General features: G+C 41.8%; 1 protein-coding gene and 1 non-coding gene across 8 annotated transcripts in view; both read left to right on the top strand.

The window, feature by feature from the left end:
- The window catches only part of PDLIM5 (PDZ and LIM domain 5), a 193,652-nt gene extending 183,314 nt beyond the window's left edge, over positions 1-10,338 (top strand). For all 7 annotated transcript variants that reach the window (XM_006164489.3, XM_006164493.2, XM_006164488.3 and 4 more), the window contains 3 exons: positions 494-614; positions 4,842-4,957; positions 6,877-10,338. In XM_006164489.3, the coding sequence (XP_006164551.1) occupies positions 494-614; positions 4,842-4,957; positions 6,877-6,966 (327 nt within the window). In that variant the 3' untranslated portion in view covers positions 6,967-10,338. The remainder of the gene's footprint in view (positions 1-493; positions 615-4,841; positions 4,958-6,876) is intronic.
- Positions 1,752-1,857, top strand: LOC114005320 (U6 spliceosomal RNA). The gene has a single exon (XR_003547194.1). It is a non-coding gene; the product is annotated as a U6 spliceosomal RNA (small nuclear RNA).
- Positions 10,339-17,102: the final 6,764 nt, after the last annotated feature.

Here is a 17,102-nt window from a genome sequence, read left to right as displayed (position 1 = left end):
ATGCCGAGTGCAGTCTCAGCTGATTTCCAGAGCCCCACATGTCCAACTAATTGGCTCACACTGATTTCATTATTGCTTCCATAATGCACCAAAGCAGAGGTTTGTTTTAGTTTTTGAATGCTTCCTCCTTTCTCCATGATATTTTCAAGATAATACTATGAAACCTTTGTAAGTTAATGTTGCCTGACGCCTTTGGAGGGAAGCAGAATGTATTGTAGCAAGTACTTACTTTATTCACTATATGTATAGTATTGAATACTCTAATTATTCTTTAAAGAAATGTGTTGATTTGCATTTGCTGAAAACACACATAGTACAGTACGGGTCCAGATGACTCGTGACTGTCTAAGTATCTCATTACCTTAGAAGACTAGCACAAGGCCATGTACGGGGCCTGAATCACCTTTACAGGTTGCGTTGGGATAGGGATTAGAGCAAGCATTTGTGCGTCTGATGTCATCTATATTTACATCGCACCACCTTTCTATAACAGGAAGTCATCAATGCTTTGAAGCAAACTTGGCACGTGTCCTGTTTCGTGTGTGTGGCCTGCGGGAAACCCATTCGCAATAATGTTTTCCACTTGGAAGATGGTGAACCCTACTGTGAGACCGGTGAGATCATGGAGCCATTAGGCTCTTGAGTATTGAGCAAATGTAAAACAACCCTCAGGTTGTTAGGAAGTTTAAAGACTGAGTTAGGCAAAGTATTGGGTTGTCAGGAAAATCATGATGCATTTTTGCATAGAAAAATATGTCATGACTTTCCCAACAACCTAATTGTTTTCTTGAGTGTTCGGGGGGCATTTAATGTTACTCTAAACATATAATAGACAACTATTTGAACTTTTTCTGTGACTTTGTCTAAGCAGATATTCCCAATTTCATTATGAGAATTGAGAATGCAAGCACTACTCAGGAGGAAAACTATATTGCAGGAATCTCCAATAACATATGGGTATAAATTATACCAAATTATACCAATTTAAGCTACCTCTAGTGGTCTAGTAATAAAGTTTGAGTCGTAATAAAATGAGAAATGGTCAGCTTTAGAAAATGATATTTAGTTGCTCTTTAAGACAACTGCCTTGAAAATAAACTTGAAATCTGTTGTTACTTTTACTGAATAGGTGGGCAATCCTGGCTCAAATGGCTCCCTTGGTAAAATTATTTTTAATACATATAGCTCTAAGGACCTCCCTACTACTGTCACCTTAATAGCGGAACTCTGAACACTTCCGTTTCCTTCCTAAACTCTGTGAGTGAACTTTCGTAACACTTCCTTAGTATTGCCCTTACTTAGATACTGCTCCCACACAAACATGTTTCAAAACATTAACTAGTTTTCCCATATGGTACCCCTACTCAACTACCACTACATTCTCACCAGTGAGTGTATTTTTCTTGAAAGTCAAAGTGTGGAATTGAAAGAAGGTGGGGTGGAGAGTTGTCCGATTAAAGGAGCAGTCAGCTTCTAATCTGATGCTGGGTCAGCATCGTCCCGCCCTTCTCTGCCCCCTCAGTAGTCTCTTATTTTACCCTCCTTAGTTAGGACCAACCTGACTCCTTAGTCAGACCAACCTGACTCCTTAGTTAGGACCAACCTCAATTTCTTCCAGACTATCAGGTGGCCCCAGAAATTCCAATGAATTCCTCCCATGGGCTGTTTTGGGACAGATTAGCTACAAGCTGTCTATCCTGATTCAACTAGAATAGTCCACATTTTGTAATTCCAATTACATTTTCTGAACAGTGTTCACTTCGGCAGCACATATACTAAAATTGGAACAATACAGAGAAGATTGCATGATCCCTGCGCAAGGATGACACACAAATTTGTGCAGCATTCTTTTTTTTTTTTTAATAGATTGAGATTTTTGCTATAGGGCACGTGTGCTCACCAGAAAAACAGAGCAAGACAGAAAGCAAAAAATCACTCCCCCCTCAAAAAAGGATGGCCACGCCATAGTACCCTTTTCTCCATTCTCCTCTTGGGATCATGGGCACGCATGCACACATGTACAGTGTGAGTTTAAGCTGCCAGGTCTGGGACTCAAACCGTGGACAACTATGTGGGTGTCCAGTGATGTAACCATTACGCCATCTGCTGGTCCCAGGATTTCATATTTTTATACCTCATGACTTGATCAAGTTAATAAATGAGTTCCACATATATAGTATGGATAAAGGTGTAGAAAACATACATTAAAAGCTTTGAGAATTAAAAAGACTGGGGAACCAGCAGTTAGCATAATGGCTATGTCGCTGGACTCCCACGTAGTCGGCCGCAGTTCGCGTCCCGGACCTGGTGGCTTCAAACTCTCGCTGGGCTCATGTGCTTGCATGCCCAAGATCCCAAGAGGAGAATGGAGAAGAAGGGATTGCAGCGTGACCATCCCCTCTGAGGGGTGATTTCTTGATTTCTGTCTCTATGTCTTTCTCTGTCAGTCTGGCGAGCGTATGCACCCTATAGCGAAAACCTCTCCAAAAAAAAAAAAGACTGTAGATTTGGACTAATACTCTGTTTATTTGTGTCTTTTTCCTGTGTAAAGATTAGAATAAATAGTCAAAAATTTTTTTCCTTCTGAGGAAAGAGCTGCATTTTCTTTGGTTGGTTGGTTGGTTTTAGAAGCTTCATAAGGTATTTTGACTAACTGGCAAATAGTCCCCATCTAGCCAAAATACACATCAAACTAGCCTTGGTATTATTTTTTATGTATTCTAAGAAGTCATATTTTTAAAACTCAAAGAATTGCTTATAGAAAGGGGAAAATATTCTTGGAGATTGAGTTAAATATTACTTCTAATCAACTTAGTCTACTTTTGTTCTTTTTTCTATAACCTCCCAAGTTAGTTCTAACCTCCCAAACTAGTTCTTAGCCCCCCCATCTTTCTCATTCAATAAGTGGCTTCTCTATCCAAAAATGCAGGAGCCTTTTGGATTCTGCTTTTCTGCTGGCTCTTCCCATACCTGGTCTAATGGGTATATCCTAGAAGTAGGTTGTAGAAGTAGGTTGCATTCTTTCCTTTCCATCCAACCATCATGACTAAATCCAGCTTGTTCTTCCTGTGTCTGGACATGGTAATCCCCACCTCTGTGGTATATCTTCCTCGATCCACCCCCTAGAACAACTGCAGAGCAGCTCTCGTAGTATTTTTTTAAACCCGAAATCGCCTTGTACCTGAAATCCTTTAATGGCGTCCACGAGAACGAACTCTGCGCTCCTTGCTGGTGTCCACCTTGCCAGCCTCATCTCTTGCCACCTTACCTTCTGTCGCTGGATCCTAGCCATACCCTTGTCCCTTTGGTGTATCTGAACATGCTGAGGTTCCTTTGGGCCTCAGGACTTTCGTGCTTCGAGTTTCTTCTAACTGGAATGTTCTTCCTCAGGTTTTCTGGTGCTTATTCTTTAAGTCTCTCCATTACTGTTCCATCCTCAGAGAGGCCTTCCCTAACTCGCCTAAATATTGTTGTGTACCCCTCCATCGTTCTGTGTCACTGTTGGCTTTGCATCATGACACTGATCACAACCTGAATTACGTATTGTAATTTGCTGTTAAAATTTAGTGATGACATCCTGTTCCCAGAGAGCATGTAAGCCCCATGCAGACAGTAGCCACCTCTGCCTCCTTCCCCACTGCTCCCCTGCAGCGCCTAGAACACTGCCTGACACCAGTAGGACATGGCGGAGGTGTTGAGGGGTACTGGGGTTTGAAGACAGCTAGGAGAGGTGAATGAAGCTGCACATGATAGCCTTGCTCCTCCCTCCAGCCCCAATTGGGTTGACAGTGCCAGATGCCAAAAGGTTAACATAAGTCAAAACAGTAGTGGGAGTAGCTGTGTAAAAGCGATTTAAAACGCCGATAGATTCTAACTTTGTAATAGAGAAACATCTTGTCCACACCTTTTTCTTCAGAAGGAAGTCCTGTTCATATTTTATAACTATAGTCTGTGTCAAGGAAATGGTTTCTTTGGCCAAAGATCTTCAACACGATGCTGTAAAATTGAGAGAAAAACATATCAGAAACCCTGTGGCTGAAAAGGTTTGAGCACACTTCACCTAGCAACTCTGCCGTGGCCCTTAGGATGGAGTTTTCTTTCTTTCTTTTTTTTAGAGAGTTTTTGCTATAGTTCGTGTGGGCTTGCCAGAGAGGCAGAAAGCGAGAAATCATCCCCCAGCGGGGATGGCCACACGGCAGTCCCTTCTCCTCCATTCTCTTCTCGGGATCTTGGGCACGCATACACACACGCCCAGCATGAGTTTAAGCCAATGAGTCCAGAACGCGAACTGTGGTTGACTACATGGGAGTCCAGCGATATAGCCATTACGCTAACTGCTGGTCCCTAGGATGGTGTTTTCTATATCTGCTTCCAGTGACTTTATTTTTCTTCCTTACCCAGTCAGATACACTGTAAAATTTGCCAATTTTAGACATTTGTTCTCACTTTACATTCATTCGTCTTATTGTTGCCAGTTACCGAAAGTCCTCTTGTATTTCTCATGTCCACCAATACTTTGTCAGAGAATAGTATTCTTTTTATTTGGACATTTTTAAGTAGGTGGAGAGCAGTATATAACACAGACAGTTGTAATGAAGAATCTCGGTTGTGTAAGTAACATTTACTCGGGGAAAACTGAAACATGCTATCCCATTTACTCAGGGAAAACTGAAACATGTATCTCAAGCCAAAAATCATGCCATCTCCTGAAGTTTTAAAAATTACAAATATCTTTATCTTCACCGTGTTATTTAAAGCAAATTTTATAGCTGCTTTCTTGGGTGTGTCATTCTAAGCCTTCATGCTGGGTCGTCTTGTCTCTCTCCCCCACCCTGACACAGATTATTATGCCCTCTTCGGTACTATCTGCCGTGGGTGTGAATTTCCCATCGAGGCTGGTGACATGTTCCTGGAAGCTCTGGGCTCTACCTGGCATGATACCTGCTTTGTCTGCTCAGTAAGTAAACCATTATTTCCTAGCTAAAATTAGCCCTAAGTCCATTAATTGCATTTAACATGCAATTAAATGAATTGCTTATTATTTTTCTTTTAAGTATGGTTCTAACCTAAGGGCTTAATGGAAATAACAAGCACTTACATCTTTCAGTGCTTCAAACATAAAGGAAAGCATTTTTTTTACAGTAGCTCTTAAGTTGTTTTTTTAAAATATTTGATACTTTTTGAAATTATTTTGCATACCATAAGATCTTTACCCCATAGAGAAAATACTATTTTTGATACATTTTTATCTGTTAGAAGAAGCTGTGTGTTTCTTAAGACAGAGTTTTTTTATGTTAAAAAAAAACTTAATAGATTATTTTTAGTAGCTTTTGGAAATAGGTATTTCATTATTTTGGATAGTTTTTTGTTTGTTTGTTTGTTTGTTTGTTTGCTATAGGGTGCATGCATTCACTGGAGAGACAGAGAGACATAAAGTGAGAAATTATTCCCCGGAGGAATGGTTATGCTGTAGTCCTCTCTCCTTCATTCTCCTCTTGGGATCTTCAGCATGCACATACACACCCCAGCATGAGTTTTCAGCCACCAGGCCCAGGACTTGAACTACAGTCAATTATGTGGGTATCCAGCAATGTAACTATTACACCATCTGCTGGCCCCTTCAGAAATAGGTATTTCTTAAAATACAAGTAAACAGTTATAAAAATCTATTACTGAATAAACACAGAATAAACTATATATTGATTTGTTTCCTTCTTTTATGGTTGCCCATGTATATTCTTTTCTTTTCATACTATAACAAACATGCAATGTTTAGAGACTAATACAGATTCAGAGATAAACTTTAACTTAAGATATACTTACGGCGTGTGTACTCGCCAGAGAGACAGAAAGCGAGAAATCAGCCCCCAGGGGGATGGCCATGCCATACTCCTTCTCCTCCACTCTCTTCTTGGGATCTTGGGCACGCACACATGCCCATGAACCTGGTGTGAGTTTTAAGCTGCCAGGTCCAGGACACAAACCATGGTCAACCATGTGGCAGTCCAGCAACACAACCATTATGCCATCCACTGGTCCCATGATGTATTTTTTTGAACTTGACAGTAAGTATCCAGGAAAAGGACTTTACTTGGATGTTTGGCTTTTTTTCAATTAGATTTAAAACAGCCAGCAGTTTTCAAAATTCAGTGTATGAAAGGGGGAGGTAGTGTTAATTGAAGTAGATTGATTTCCCCGTTTGTTTCCATTGAACCCTTCCTTGCGCACCTCATTCATCTCCTAGGCTTTATAAAGTCTATAACAAGTAACAGCTTTAGCAGCTTTGCCTTCTAGAGCATCGCAGTCAACAGAAGCAGTAGGAAAGCCCAGAAGGCGAACATGGAGTTGGTAACGGCTTATGTCGCCACCCCGCAGCCAGGTGCTGGCCAGGGTTTCACTCTAAGAAACAAAGACAGCACAGAGAAGTCTCAGATATTCTATGCCTGCATGTTGGGGGCAAAGTTAGGCTTTGAAATGTCTGACCAAAGCAATTGACTTATATTTTCGTTTTTGAATGCTTTGATTGATTCTCTACAGCAAAAAGCAGATTTAAAGCATTGACTGGAATTTGGGGGAAAAAGTATATTTAATGTCACCTCTTTATGTATGAATTTCTTCATTAGGGCTAAATGGTTCCCTAAGGAAAAGTAAATGAGCAGTGATTTAAATAAATTATAATATATTCCAGGAAAAAATCGTTCTACATTGCTTTTTAAAAATGACATGAAATAGCATAGTTTTGTGAAATGTGAGGGTGCCTAGTACAACGAATCAAAGTGCTTTGTCATGTTATCCATCAGGAGGAAAATCACTTTCCCCTTTGCTACCATCCTTGATAAAGTAATGATGGTTTCTTAAATAATACCTCTTTTTCAGGTGTGCTGTGAAAGTTTGGAAGGCCAGACCTTTTTCTCCAAGAAGGACAAGCCACTTTGCAAGAAACATGCGCATTCTGTGAATTTTTAAAAGTAACAGTTAAAGGGAAGATAAGAAATTTGAAGAGGAAGAGAAGAATTAAAATTACAGATTAATTTTTAAATTTAACACTTGAGTTTTGAAAAGTAATGGCCCTGAAGGAATAAATTCCAGCTTTAAAAAACCAAGTCAATGAGGAAATATTTGGCTTTATAAAGTAAAGAGACAGTTTGGCATCTATTATTACTTTTTCCTGTATTTTCTGCCCATAAAATAACTTTTATGAAAACCAATTTCCTGGTTGACTATTAAATTCATCTTAGAATAAATTAGTAAAGAATTAAATTTTAGAATAAAAATTCAACTTTTATACTTAATTATTCTCGTTAGGTAGTTATGAGAAAATCTGCAAAAGGCAGTGTAAATGTCATACATTTTATCAATAAGAGAATCATTGCTTTTAACTAGCGTTTGTTTGCAAAACACTTAATAGGAGTTTAAATAGAAGATTTTATCAGTAGTAGTTGTCAGTTTATTAAACACTGTGTCCACATTCTATTTGTCTTACAGTGGATGTGGTTCAAGCAGGAAAAGCCAGTGAGATCATTGATCAAACGTGTCATGCCAAGGTTATAGTCTTCTCTCATTTCCCCCAGACAGATCCTATGTAGGCTTATACATCTCAAATGTTTGCCTTTTGTTAAAATGTGACTATTTCTATTCATTTTGTGTGCATTATAACCTAAGGTAGCCAAACTCCATTTTCCCCCCTTCCCTCATACTGAGATAAAGAGCCAATTAAGTACTTCTGGGCTCTGACAGCTTTCTTTCTCTTTAAAGTGAATAAGTAGGAGACAATAAAACAATTGTTCCTCTCCCCCCAAAAGTCCCCTTTTTTGGATAATGAATCAATTAAATTAGTTTCAGAGTTGTGTTACTGACTGATGAAGATTGGAGAGCTCTTTGCAGAATCATCTTTTTTTTTTTTTTAATTCTACGTTAGAATAATAAAAGATTGGCTTGGAAGTGTGATAAAAATTTAGAATTTAATATATTTTTAAATTATGCCAGATGGACATATGCCTGTGTATGAGGGGTAAGGGCACACACCCCCACCCCTAACCAGGCCTGGTCACGCAACAACTCTTTTTTGTCCATCACATCAGGGCTCTGGGCACATGTACACACGTGCCCTGCATGTGAGCTGCCAGGGCTGGGGCTCAAACCCTGGTCAGCACGTGGAATCTGACTTCCACTGCCCAGTGCTTACCAACTATGCTATAGGGCTGGCCCTCATGCCTTTGTGTGTGTGTGTGTGTGTGTGTGTGTGTGTGTGTGTGTTATTTTTTCAATAATAAGTGAACCACTTGCAAATGTGTGATCAGAGTTTGGGAAGCTTTTACTCACAGCTGTTCCATAGTATAGTAGATAACATGATTAATTACTCAGATCGGCCCATTGTTTTCCTCATTCGGGAAAAGAATTCGGTAGATACACGTGGAGACAGAGAAACAATTGTGGTAAAACTGGATCCTTTGGTATTTACTTAGTGAGAAAACAGATTATGCCACTTGATAGTTTTTCCTCTGTTTCTAGGATGGACAGAAGCCCATTATCTCTCGTTATAACTTCAATTTGTTTGGGACAAGTTCCTCTAAGGTTGAGACAGAGTCCCAAGTCCTTCCTGCCCCATCAGTCACTAAGGACTTCATTTCCATTGTGTGCATGTTTGTTATAGAGGAGATTTTAGGCTACAATATTTGTTTAACCTCCCTAAGAACTTTCAAGGCATTTGTCTTGAAAGCTGTTAATTTATAGTCTAGCAGATTTATATTATATGCAGATAATAATTAACTGGGGATGAAAGAATGGGAAGGGGTGACACAGAGTGGCAAAGTGAATGCTTCTCCAATAGCAACCCCAGACTACCTCCTCACCCTGCATCTTGCAGGGAGGCAGGAAGTTGCTTTTGAAATAAAGTGCTGGAACTGAATCGTGCATTTTATCTCATTGCTGCTGCAACGGCCTAGAGACTGAGACTGGCTGGCCAAGGTGCATGGTCACCATCCGAATGCCAGCCTTGCTTTATACAGTACAAAATGCCTTGGTGGTTTTGTTCTGGCGAGGTAGAACTTCTGTTGTTGTTTAGTTTTGCCTTTATAGATTATAGGCCAAGATAGTTTTTGGTAGGCTAGTGGCATTTAGGTATTTTCATTTGATCCCGGATTTCTTAGAAAGTTATCTTACATTAAGGATATCACTTTTATTAGACCTTTTTTCCCCCTGCTTATTTTTCATGAAACATAATGTTTTTCCAAATTTTATTCCTTAAAAGGTAATCTTGCTTCCTAATTTATCATTTTTGTCTGCGTGCTTTGTCCTCCTCTTCTGTGGCAAAGTTTTAAATCTCTTCGTAAAACAGTTCATTCTATGAGATAAATAGTGAAGAGACCCCAGAAGAATCTCTCTCTCCCAGCAGGGGATGCCGTATTCAAGCATCAGTCGCAATCTTTCCATAACTGGCAAAGCACTTTATCCTTCTGGTGAGCTCCCTGAATATTTATTTTTCTGACTATAAATATTCCCTTGTAAGTGGCTTTTTTTTTTTTTAATTATTACTTTTCACTGTAGAGCGATTTATTTTTAGTCTCTATAGATGTATATTTTGGAACACTGTCTTTGGTGTAACACAGATTAACATTGTAGCACGTGACTCAAAAAACTCCCCTACCCGGACTTCCCATGTTCAGAGCCATGTATACTCCTCTCTAGCCTTGCATGGCCGCGATGTTGACTGCCGAAGTAGCAACCAACAAATGATCCTCTTTGCTTATGTTTGAAGTAGCGTACATATTTCCTATTGATTAAGGTTACATTTAGAGTCTAAAACCTAATCATTTGGTCACATAGTAAAACAAACAGAAGCAACCATTTAAATCTGCAGAATGTTAGTGTAGCATTTTGACATGTTTAAAATAATCTACAGCAAAGATGTACCATTTTCAAGGGGTTCTGTATTAGAAGCACTTTTATACGAACTAATTCCTTTCTTTCCCGTAATTCAAGAGTGAACCTGGCATTACAATAATATTTTTATGATGACTGGGTGATTAGGGCTCCCTATTAAAGAGAGGCCTTTCAGACATAAGGGAAGGAAAAGCAAACTGAATAGTTTTACACAGACCACATCTGGCTTCAACTTGACCCCCTCACTCCCCAAATGTGTAAAGGGTATTGGGTTTGGATTCTCAGTGTATAATTTGCATTCTCTGTTGATCTCTGTCTTTAAGTTTTTAAGTGTGTATATCTGCTATTTTGCTTTTGGATACATTTTCTAATTAAAAATCACATGAGAAATATAATCCATATAGTAATACCTTAATGTGCACATACTTGATAAATAAACGACTGCAGTCATATGGACACGCTCTCCTGGTTTTTCTTTTGGGGTGGCAAGTAGTTTCCATTAAGTCGTCATCATTAACACGGGAAAAGATCGTGTTCTGTAGTCGCAGGATGGGATAAGATGTACTGATGTCAGAAGAATTCTTCTTTTAAGGTATATTTGTCTATCAGAATGTCTCAGAAACAAAACACTTGAAAGTACGGTCATACTTATTCTCTTTATCCACTTCTGTGCTCTTCCTGTACAATGTACACAAAAATATTTGTGAATTAGTAGATAAATAAGTTCTATTGTCCTAAAAGTATTTATTGCGAGAATTGTTTGCTGGATAACCTGTCTTATCAAAGATTCTATGTCATAGATCACAATCAAACCTCATAAATCATCACCTGCATTTTCAACTTGCATTAACCAGGCTACGTTGCTCATTCTTCACTCCTCCTGATCTCATTAGCTAACTATTCCGTAACTAGGTAAGTTCACCTCTTCCTCGTTTGTTTATTGGTTTGAATGAGATTTTTTTTTCCGATCATATAAAGTTAAGAGGAATGTTTCTGTTGCAGGCTGTATATTGGGAATAAAAGAGAAATTCAAGTCTATTTGCTCACAGTATATTAAACTCCAGAAGCCAAACTTTTAAGGGCATCAAGTCTGCATCTGACATTTTAATAGCTGCTGTTTGGTTTCTATCAATCACGTCATTGCACATTAAAATGCACCGACCAAATAAGAGATCTGTCATTCCTTCGTTAAAAAACAGTAATCCAGTACAAGATTTATAGGCTTAAGTCTCAACTGTGTGTTCACAATAAATCCCCATTCACTGCTCAGACCAGAGCAAGCCTCCCTGTCGTTCAGTGTTTTCTAGTCGAAATGTCCCCAATATTAGATTATCAAAGGTGTTCTTACAGAACTACATATAAAATCCTTTTGCCAGCAAAAGCTTAATTTAGGCTGGCGGTTTCCCTTTCTGAGTGCTCTCAGACAAGATCTTGGTTATATCAGAAACACTTGGTCCTGATGTATTATTAGCAGGCCTGGTGTTAATTAGAGAGAATTACCAGAAAGAGTTTGCTTCGTGGAAATTTATTGCAGAATCACACTTGACTGATGGCAGAATAGGAGTTGCTGAGAGAGAGCAGCTCCCACTCATAACCACTAATTAATAGGGTGCCAAAATTCCGCAGAGAAAGTTTCATCCCGAGTGTGGGAGCCTCACAGGGAAAACGGTTCCTCTGCACTCTTTAAAATTTAACAGAGGAAAGGGGCTACCTACCAGGAATCTCAGGGCGACGTGGCTCTGTGTCGCACACACGGAGATGGCTTAACTCAGCACCGAGGCCCAATGCAGCCTGTGTCTTCACCATGTTTTAATCTGCCAAGTGTCTGGTTTGCCAAACTGTTCTTTTCACAAAGAGAATTCAAACCAGTGGTGGTGGTATATTGCCTGTGGATGGCTTAACTCAGCACCGAGGCCCAATGCAGCCTGTGTCTTCACCATGTTTTAATCTGCCAAGTGTCTGGTTTGCCAAACTGTTCTTTTCACAAAGAGAATTCAAACCAGCCATTTGCCTGTGGTGGTATATTGCTGAACTTCTCTTCCCAATTCGATGATTTAGAAGCCATCCAAGTAGGTGGCAAGATTGCATTCACAACTAATAAGAAATGTGTGGTCCCTCCACTTTGGCAGGGGGCTTGGGGAGGCGAGGTGAGTTCGCGATGGGCATTAAGGCCGAGCACTCAGGGAGTCTGAGGAGAAAGTCTGCCAAGATACCAGGGTTTCTTTCCTGTCTGTGGTGCATGTAATCACACACAATAAAGCCCAGAGCGTCGCTTAGTATAGAAGAATAAAACATTCTCCTGTCACAAAAGCACTGATCGCTGACCTCAGAGGGAAACATAAAACAATTTAGAATTCACAGAAAGTATGATTTTTCACTTTCTCAAATATGGCAAGTTTTGTTCCCAAGGGAAGCGACTTCCGTGGCAGGCCTGTGCCTCGACTGACGTGGTCCCTCATACATCTGTTTCCAAGGACGACGTTTCCTAGTTAGGTTCCAAATTAGTTTTCCCCCTTCATATTCTAAACTCACATGTGCTCGCTAGTTCGGGTATAACTAGGTTTCTTTTTTTTCTCTTTTATTCCCATTCCTTCTTTTTCTTTTGCTTATAAAGAATACACAGCTGTTACAATTCTAACGGACTCAACGCCTGCCATTGTTTCTTTGTTCAGTGTATTTCCATGAACTACAGTATCCTCAGGTGGGGCTTTTGATTTTTCTCCCCTCGTGTGTCACTGGCAGGCCCAGCTGTGCCCTTGGTAAGTGGGGGAGCTCGTGAAACTCCAGTGACATCATAGCAATGGGAGTTTATGCATAACTAGAAGTCAGCTTGGGTGATGGCATCTGGAGAGTAATCCGGAAGTGTTCTCTTTCTCTGTGTGAGAAGAACACGTGCCCGGAACTCTAATGGCCCAGGCCGCCTCCCCCACCCTGCTGCAGGCAGCCCAGCATCCTGAGAACTTCTGGCCTCTGTAGTTGAGGCCTGGAGAGGGGCAGAATCCGTGGAGCTTTCCAAGTACGAACTTTGAAACACAAGTTAATTCTGGCTTTATGAGCTGAACCTGACCATCTGTTCTGCTCTGCTAAATGATTATGCGATGCTTAATAATTTTTCTGGTACCATTAGAAATACTTTGAATAAAAATGAGCTTAACCGACAAGTTGAAAGACACTGAAGTAACCTAGGACTTCTGCCCTGAAGACAAATATAAATCCAGGTGAGCCTGTTAGCGTTTGCTTGTGCCAGATCTGGGAAGTTCTTGATCCTTACAATGTCAGCCTGGATTGTAATACAGAGCGTAGATCAGAGCTTTTGGAGGGGACTGCTGGCCTGCTCCTGGTAGATAAGCCTAATGGGGGGAGAGGCCACATAGTAACGGAGAAGGTCAGTATCGAGAATGATCACACCTGTGATAGGTGAGCAGCTGTGGAGATATAAAGAGGACTTTAAAGGGTGACTTAGTTGAAAGAGAGGACCCAAAGGAAGACACCTTGAAGGAGGTTCTCCTTCCCCTGCGGTCAGACCTCCTTGGGAAAAGCGGTTTCAGCCCAGTGTAGCGGGTCTCTGGGCGGCTGAGGCCAGACGGAGCGCTCAGTTGCTGCAGGCCACGGCGGAGGGTGGGTCCACAAAGGGCGCCAGCCTGGGATTCACGGTATGCATGTCAGGAGGGCCCCACAAGGTGGTCACCAGGCCCTGGCCAGGAATGGGAAGTTACTGAGGCACTGTGTCTGCATGCACAGCTGGGACAGAACACCACCAGGTGTCTCCACAAGTACGTCAGGATGGACCATGCAGAAAAAGCAAAAGGCAGCACCGGAACCCGGAAGCGAAGCCCCCGCTCCCTGGTCCCTGGAGAGGAGAGCTGCTGTGAGCCGGTGCACTGTCCCGGAGCAGGTAGGTTCAGCACGGCGGGGATGCGCTCATAACCGAAAGCCACCAATTCGAGAATTGGCACACCTGGGGGAGAATTAAACCTTGAGATTCGCAACTAAATAGAAACTTCTTTATCCAGAAGCATCATTGGCATTCTTGCTAAACTAGAAAGTCAGACAAGAGAGTCTCCTAACTTCATTCTTCATTACCAAATATCCTCTGGTAGTTAATACTTTCAACATGCACAGTAAATTCAGTGTCGCACTGACTGTGTTTTCCACGGTGTACCCCTTAAGCATCCTGTTAACTGGATAGTTGTGGGTATTTCGGAGACTACTTAGGTGTATACTAAGGTATACCCAAAGAGTTTGCTTTTGTGTTTTGTGAGTTCATTTTCTTCTGCCGTAAGGCTTTTGCTATAGCTAGAGGGAGTAAAACATTCTTCTGCAAAGGTTATACTAATTAACTGAGTTCCTTGGAATTTCATTATAGAAGGTTTTCTGTGTAAACCCTAATCCTTGTCTATAGAAGAGAGAATCATGGGGCCAGCAGGTGGTGTGGTTAAGGTGCTGGATCCCACATGGCCGACCACTATTTGAGTCTTGAACCCTGTGGCTTGAAATTCACTCTGGGCACATATGCACCCAAAATCCCAGGAGGAGAATGAAGGAGAAAGGATGTGATAGGGTTGAACCTGACCATCTGTTCTGCTCTGCTAAATGATTATGCGATGCTTAATAATTTTTCTGGTACCATTAGAAATACTTTGAATAAAAATGAGCTTAACCGACAAGTTGAAAGACACTGAAGTAACCTAGGACTTCTGCCCTGAAGACAAATATAAATCCAGGTGAGCCTGTTAGCGTTTGCTTGTGCCAGATCTGGGAAGTTCTTGATCCTTACAATGTCAGCCTGGATTGTAATACAGAGCGTAGATCAGAGCTTTTGGAGGGGACTGCTGGCCTGCTCCTGGTAGATAAGCCTAATGGGGGGAGAGGCCACATAGTAACGGAGAAGGTCAGTATCGAGAATGATCACACCTGTGATAGGTGAGCAGCTGTGGAGATATAAAGAGGACTTTAAAGGGTGACTTAGTTGAAAGAGAGGACCCAAAGGAAGACACCTTGAAGGAGGTTCTCCTTCCCCTGCGGTCAGACCTCCTTGGGAAAAGCGGTTTCAGCCCAGTGTAGCGGGTCTCTGGGCGGCTGAGGCCAGACGGAGCGCTCAGTTGCTGCAGGCCACGGCGGAGGGTGGGTCCACAAAGGGCGCCAGCCTGGGATTCACGGTATGCATGTCAGGAGGGCCCCACAAGGTGGTCACCAGGCCCTGGCCAGGAATGGGAAGTTACTGAGGCACTGTGTCTGCATGCACAGCTGGGACAGAACACCACCAGGTGTCTCCACAAGTACGTCAGGATGGACCATGCAGAAAAAGCAAAAGGCAGCACCGGAACCCGGAAGCGAAGCCCCCGCTCCCTGGTCCCTGGAGAGGAGAGCTGCTGTGAGCCGGTGCACTGTCCCGGAGCAGGTAGGTTCAGCACGGCGGGGATGCGCTCATAACCGAAAGCCACCAATTCGAGAATTGGCACACCTGGGGGAGAATTAAACCTTGAGATTCGCAACTAAATAGAAACTTCTTTATCCAGAAGCATCATTGGCATTCTTGCTAAACTAGAAAGTCAGACAAGAGAGTCTCCTAACTTCATTCTTCATTACCAAATATCCTCTGGTAGTTAATACTTTCAACATGCACAGTAAATTCAGTGTCGCACTGACTGTGTTTTCCACGGTGTACCCCTTAAGCATCCTGTTAACTGGATAGTTGTGGGTATTTCGGAGACTACTTAGGTGTATACTAAGGTATACCCAAAGAGTTTGCTTTTGTGTTTTGTGAGTTCATTTTCTTCTGCCGTAAGGCTTTTGCTATAGCTAGAGGGAGTAAAACATTCTTCTGCAAAGGTTATACTAATTAACTGAGTTCCTTGGAATTTCATTATAGAAGGTTTTCTGTGTAAACCCTAATCCTTGTCTATAGAAGAGAGAATCATGGGGCCAGCAGGTGGTGTGGTTAAGGTGCTGGATCCCACATGGCCGACCACTATTTGAGTCTTGAACCCTGTGGCTTGAAATTCACTCTGGGCACATATGCACCCAAAATCCCAGGAGGAGAATGAAGGAGAAAGGATGTGATAGGGTGGGGAGAATTCCTCACTTTGCCTCCCACTGCCTCTGTCTGTCTCTGGTGAGTGCATGTACCCTATGTCAAAAACCTGAAAAAAGACAAGTGAAAATCATTTTCACATTCAGGAGCAGAAAGCAAGGTTTTAGCAGTTTTCCTTTGGCAAAAGACTAAACCATGAGAGGATCAGACCCAGCCTGTGCTTGGTGGTAATCCCATTCATTGGTAAGTCCTGTTCACGTAGTAGGGTATCTGTTACACTAGGGTACACTAGTACCCTGTACAGGTCTAGTAATTGCAGAAAATCTGAGAGTCAAGTTTTTGTTTTTTGGGGTTTTTTTTAGAGGTTTTTGCTATAGGGCCTGTGCACTTGTGAGAGAGAGAGAGAGACAGAGAGACAGAAAGCAAGAAATCACCCCCCAAGGGGCGATGGCCACACTGCAGTCTTCCTTCTCCTTCATTCTCCTCTCGGGATCTTGGGCATGCATGCACACGCACCTGGCGTGAGTTTAAGCCACCGGGTCTGGGACTCAAACCATGCTCGACTACATGGGAGTTCAGCGATGTAGGCTTTACACCAACTGCTGGTCACAGAGAGTCCAGTATTTTTAATCCACATTTTAGAGATGAGAAAATTAAAACTCAGAAATGATTTCCTAAAAATATCTAGTTATTAATTGGAAAATCTGAGACTAGGAGTTTCTAATAGCCTGGGAGGAAACGTGTTCCTTTACTCACATTGCCGTCGGAGTCCCTCTTAGTAGTAGGGGACAGTTTGCATACCTTTGACTGGTTAGGCGCCATGCTTGGGAGTGGCTTGGAAGCAGCTGTATCCGTCTGACTTGCAGTTGCCTGCCACGGATGTCGTTCTTCGGCAGGTTTGCACTTGGACCATCTGTTCTTCCAGGATACTTGTGGGACAGTTCGTACCATTTGCTGTTCTTCGCGTTTTCACTCCATTTCGTGGTGCGCACACTGCAGACACAAAACGAAATCCCATAGAAATAATGAGAGAAAGCTGGTCTGAAGTGCAGATAACACCTCATGTGATATCAAACAAATGGGGAGACTGAGACAAATACAGGTGAAATGACGTCCCCACACAGAGGTCAATCGTACGTATTTGTAACATGTTGAGAACAGATCAGACTGATTGACACCTGGGTAC

Source organism: Tupaia chinensis, unplaced genomic scaffold (genome assembly GCF_000334495.1).
Source record: "Tupaia chinensis unplaced genomic scaffold, TupChi_1.0 Scaffold143631_1, whole genome shotgun sequence".
Taxonomy (NCBI): Eukaryota; Metazoa; Chordata; class Mammalia; order Scandentia; family Tupaiidae; genus Tupaia; species Tupaia belangeri.
The sequence above is the reverse complement of the archived record's forward strand: the minus strand, read 5'-3'. Positions and strand labels throughout refer to the sequence as shown.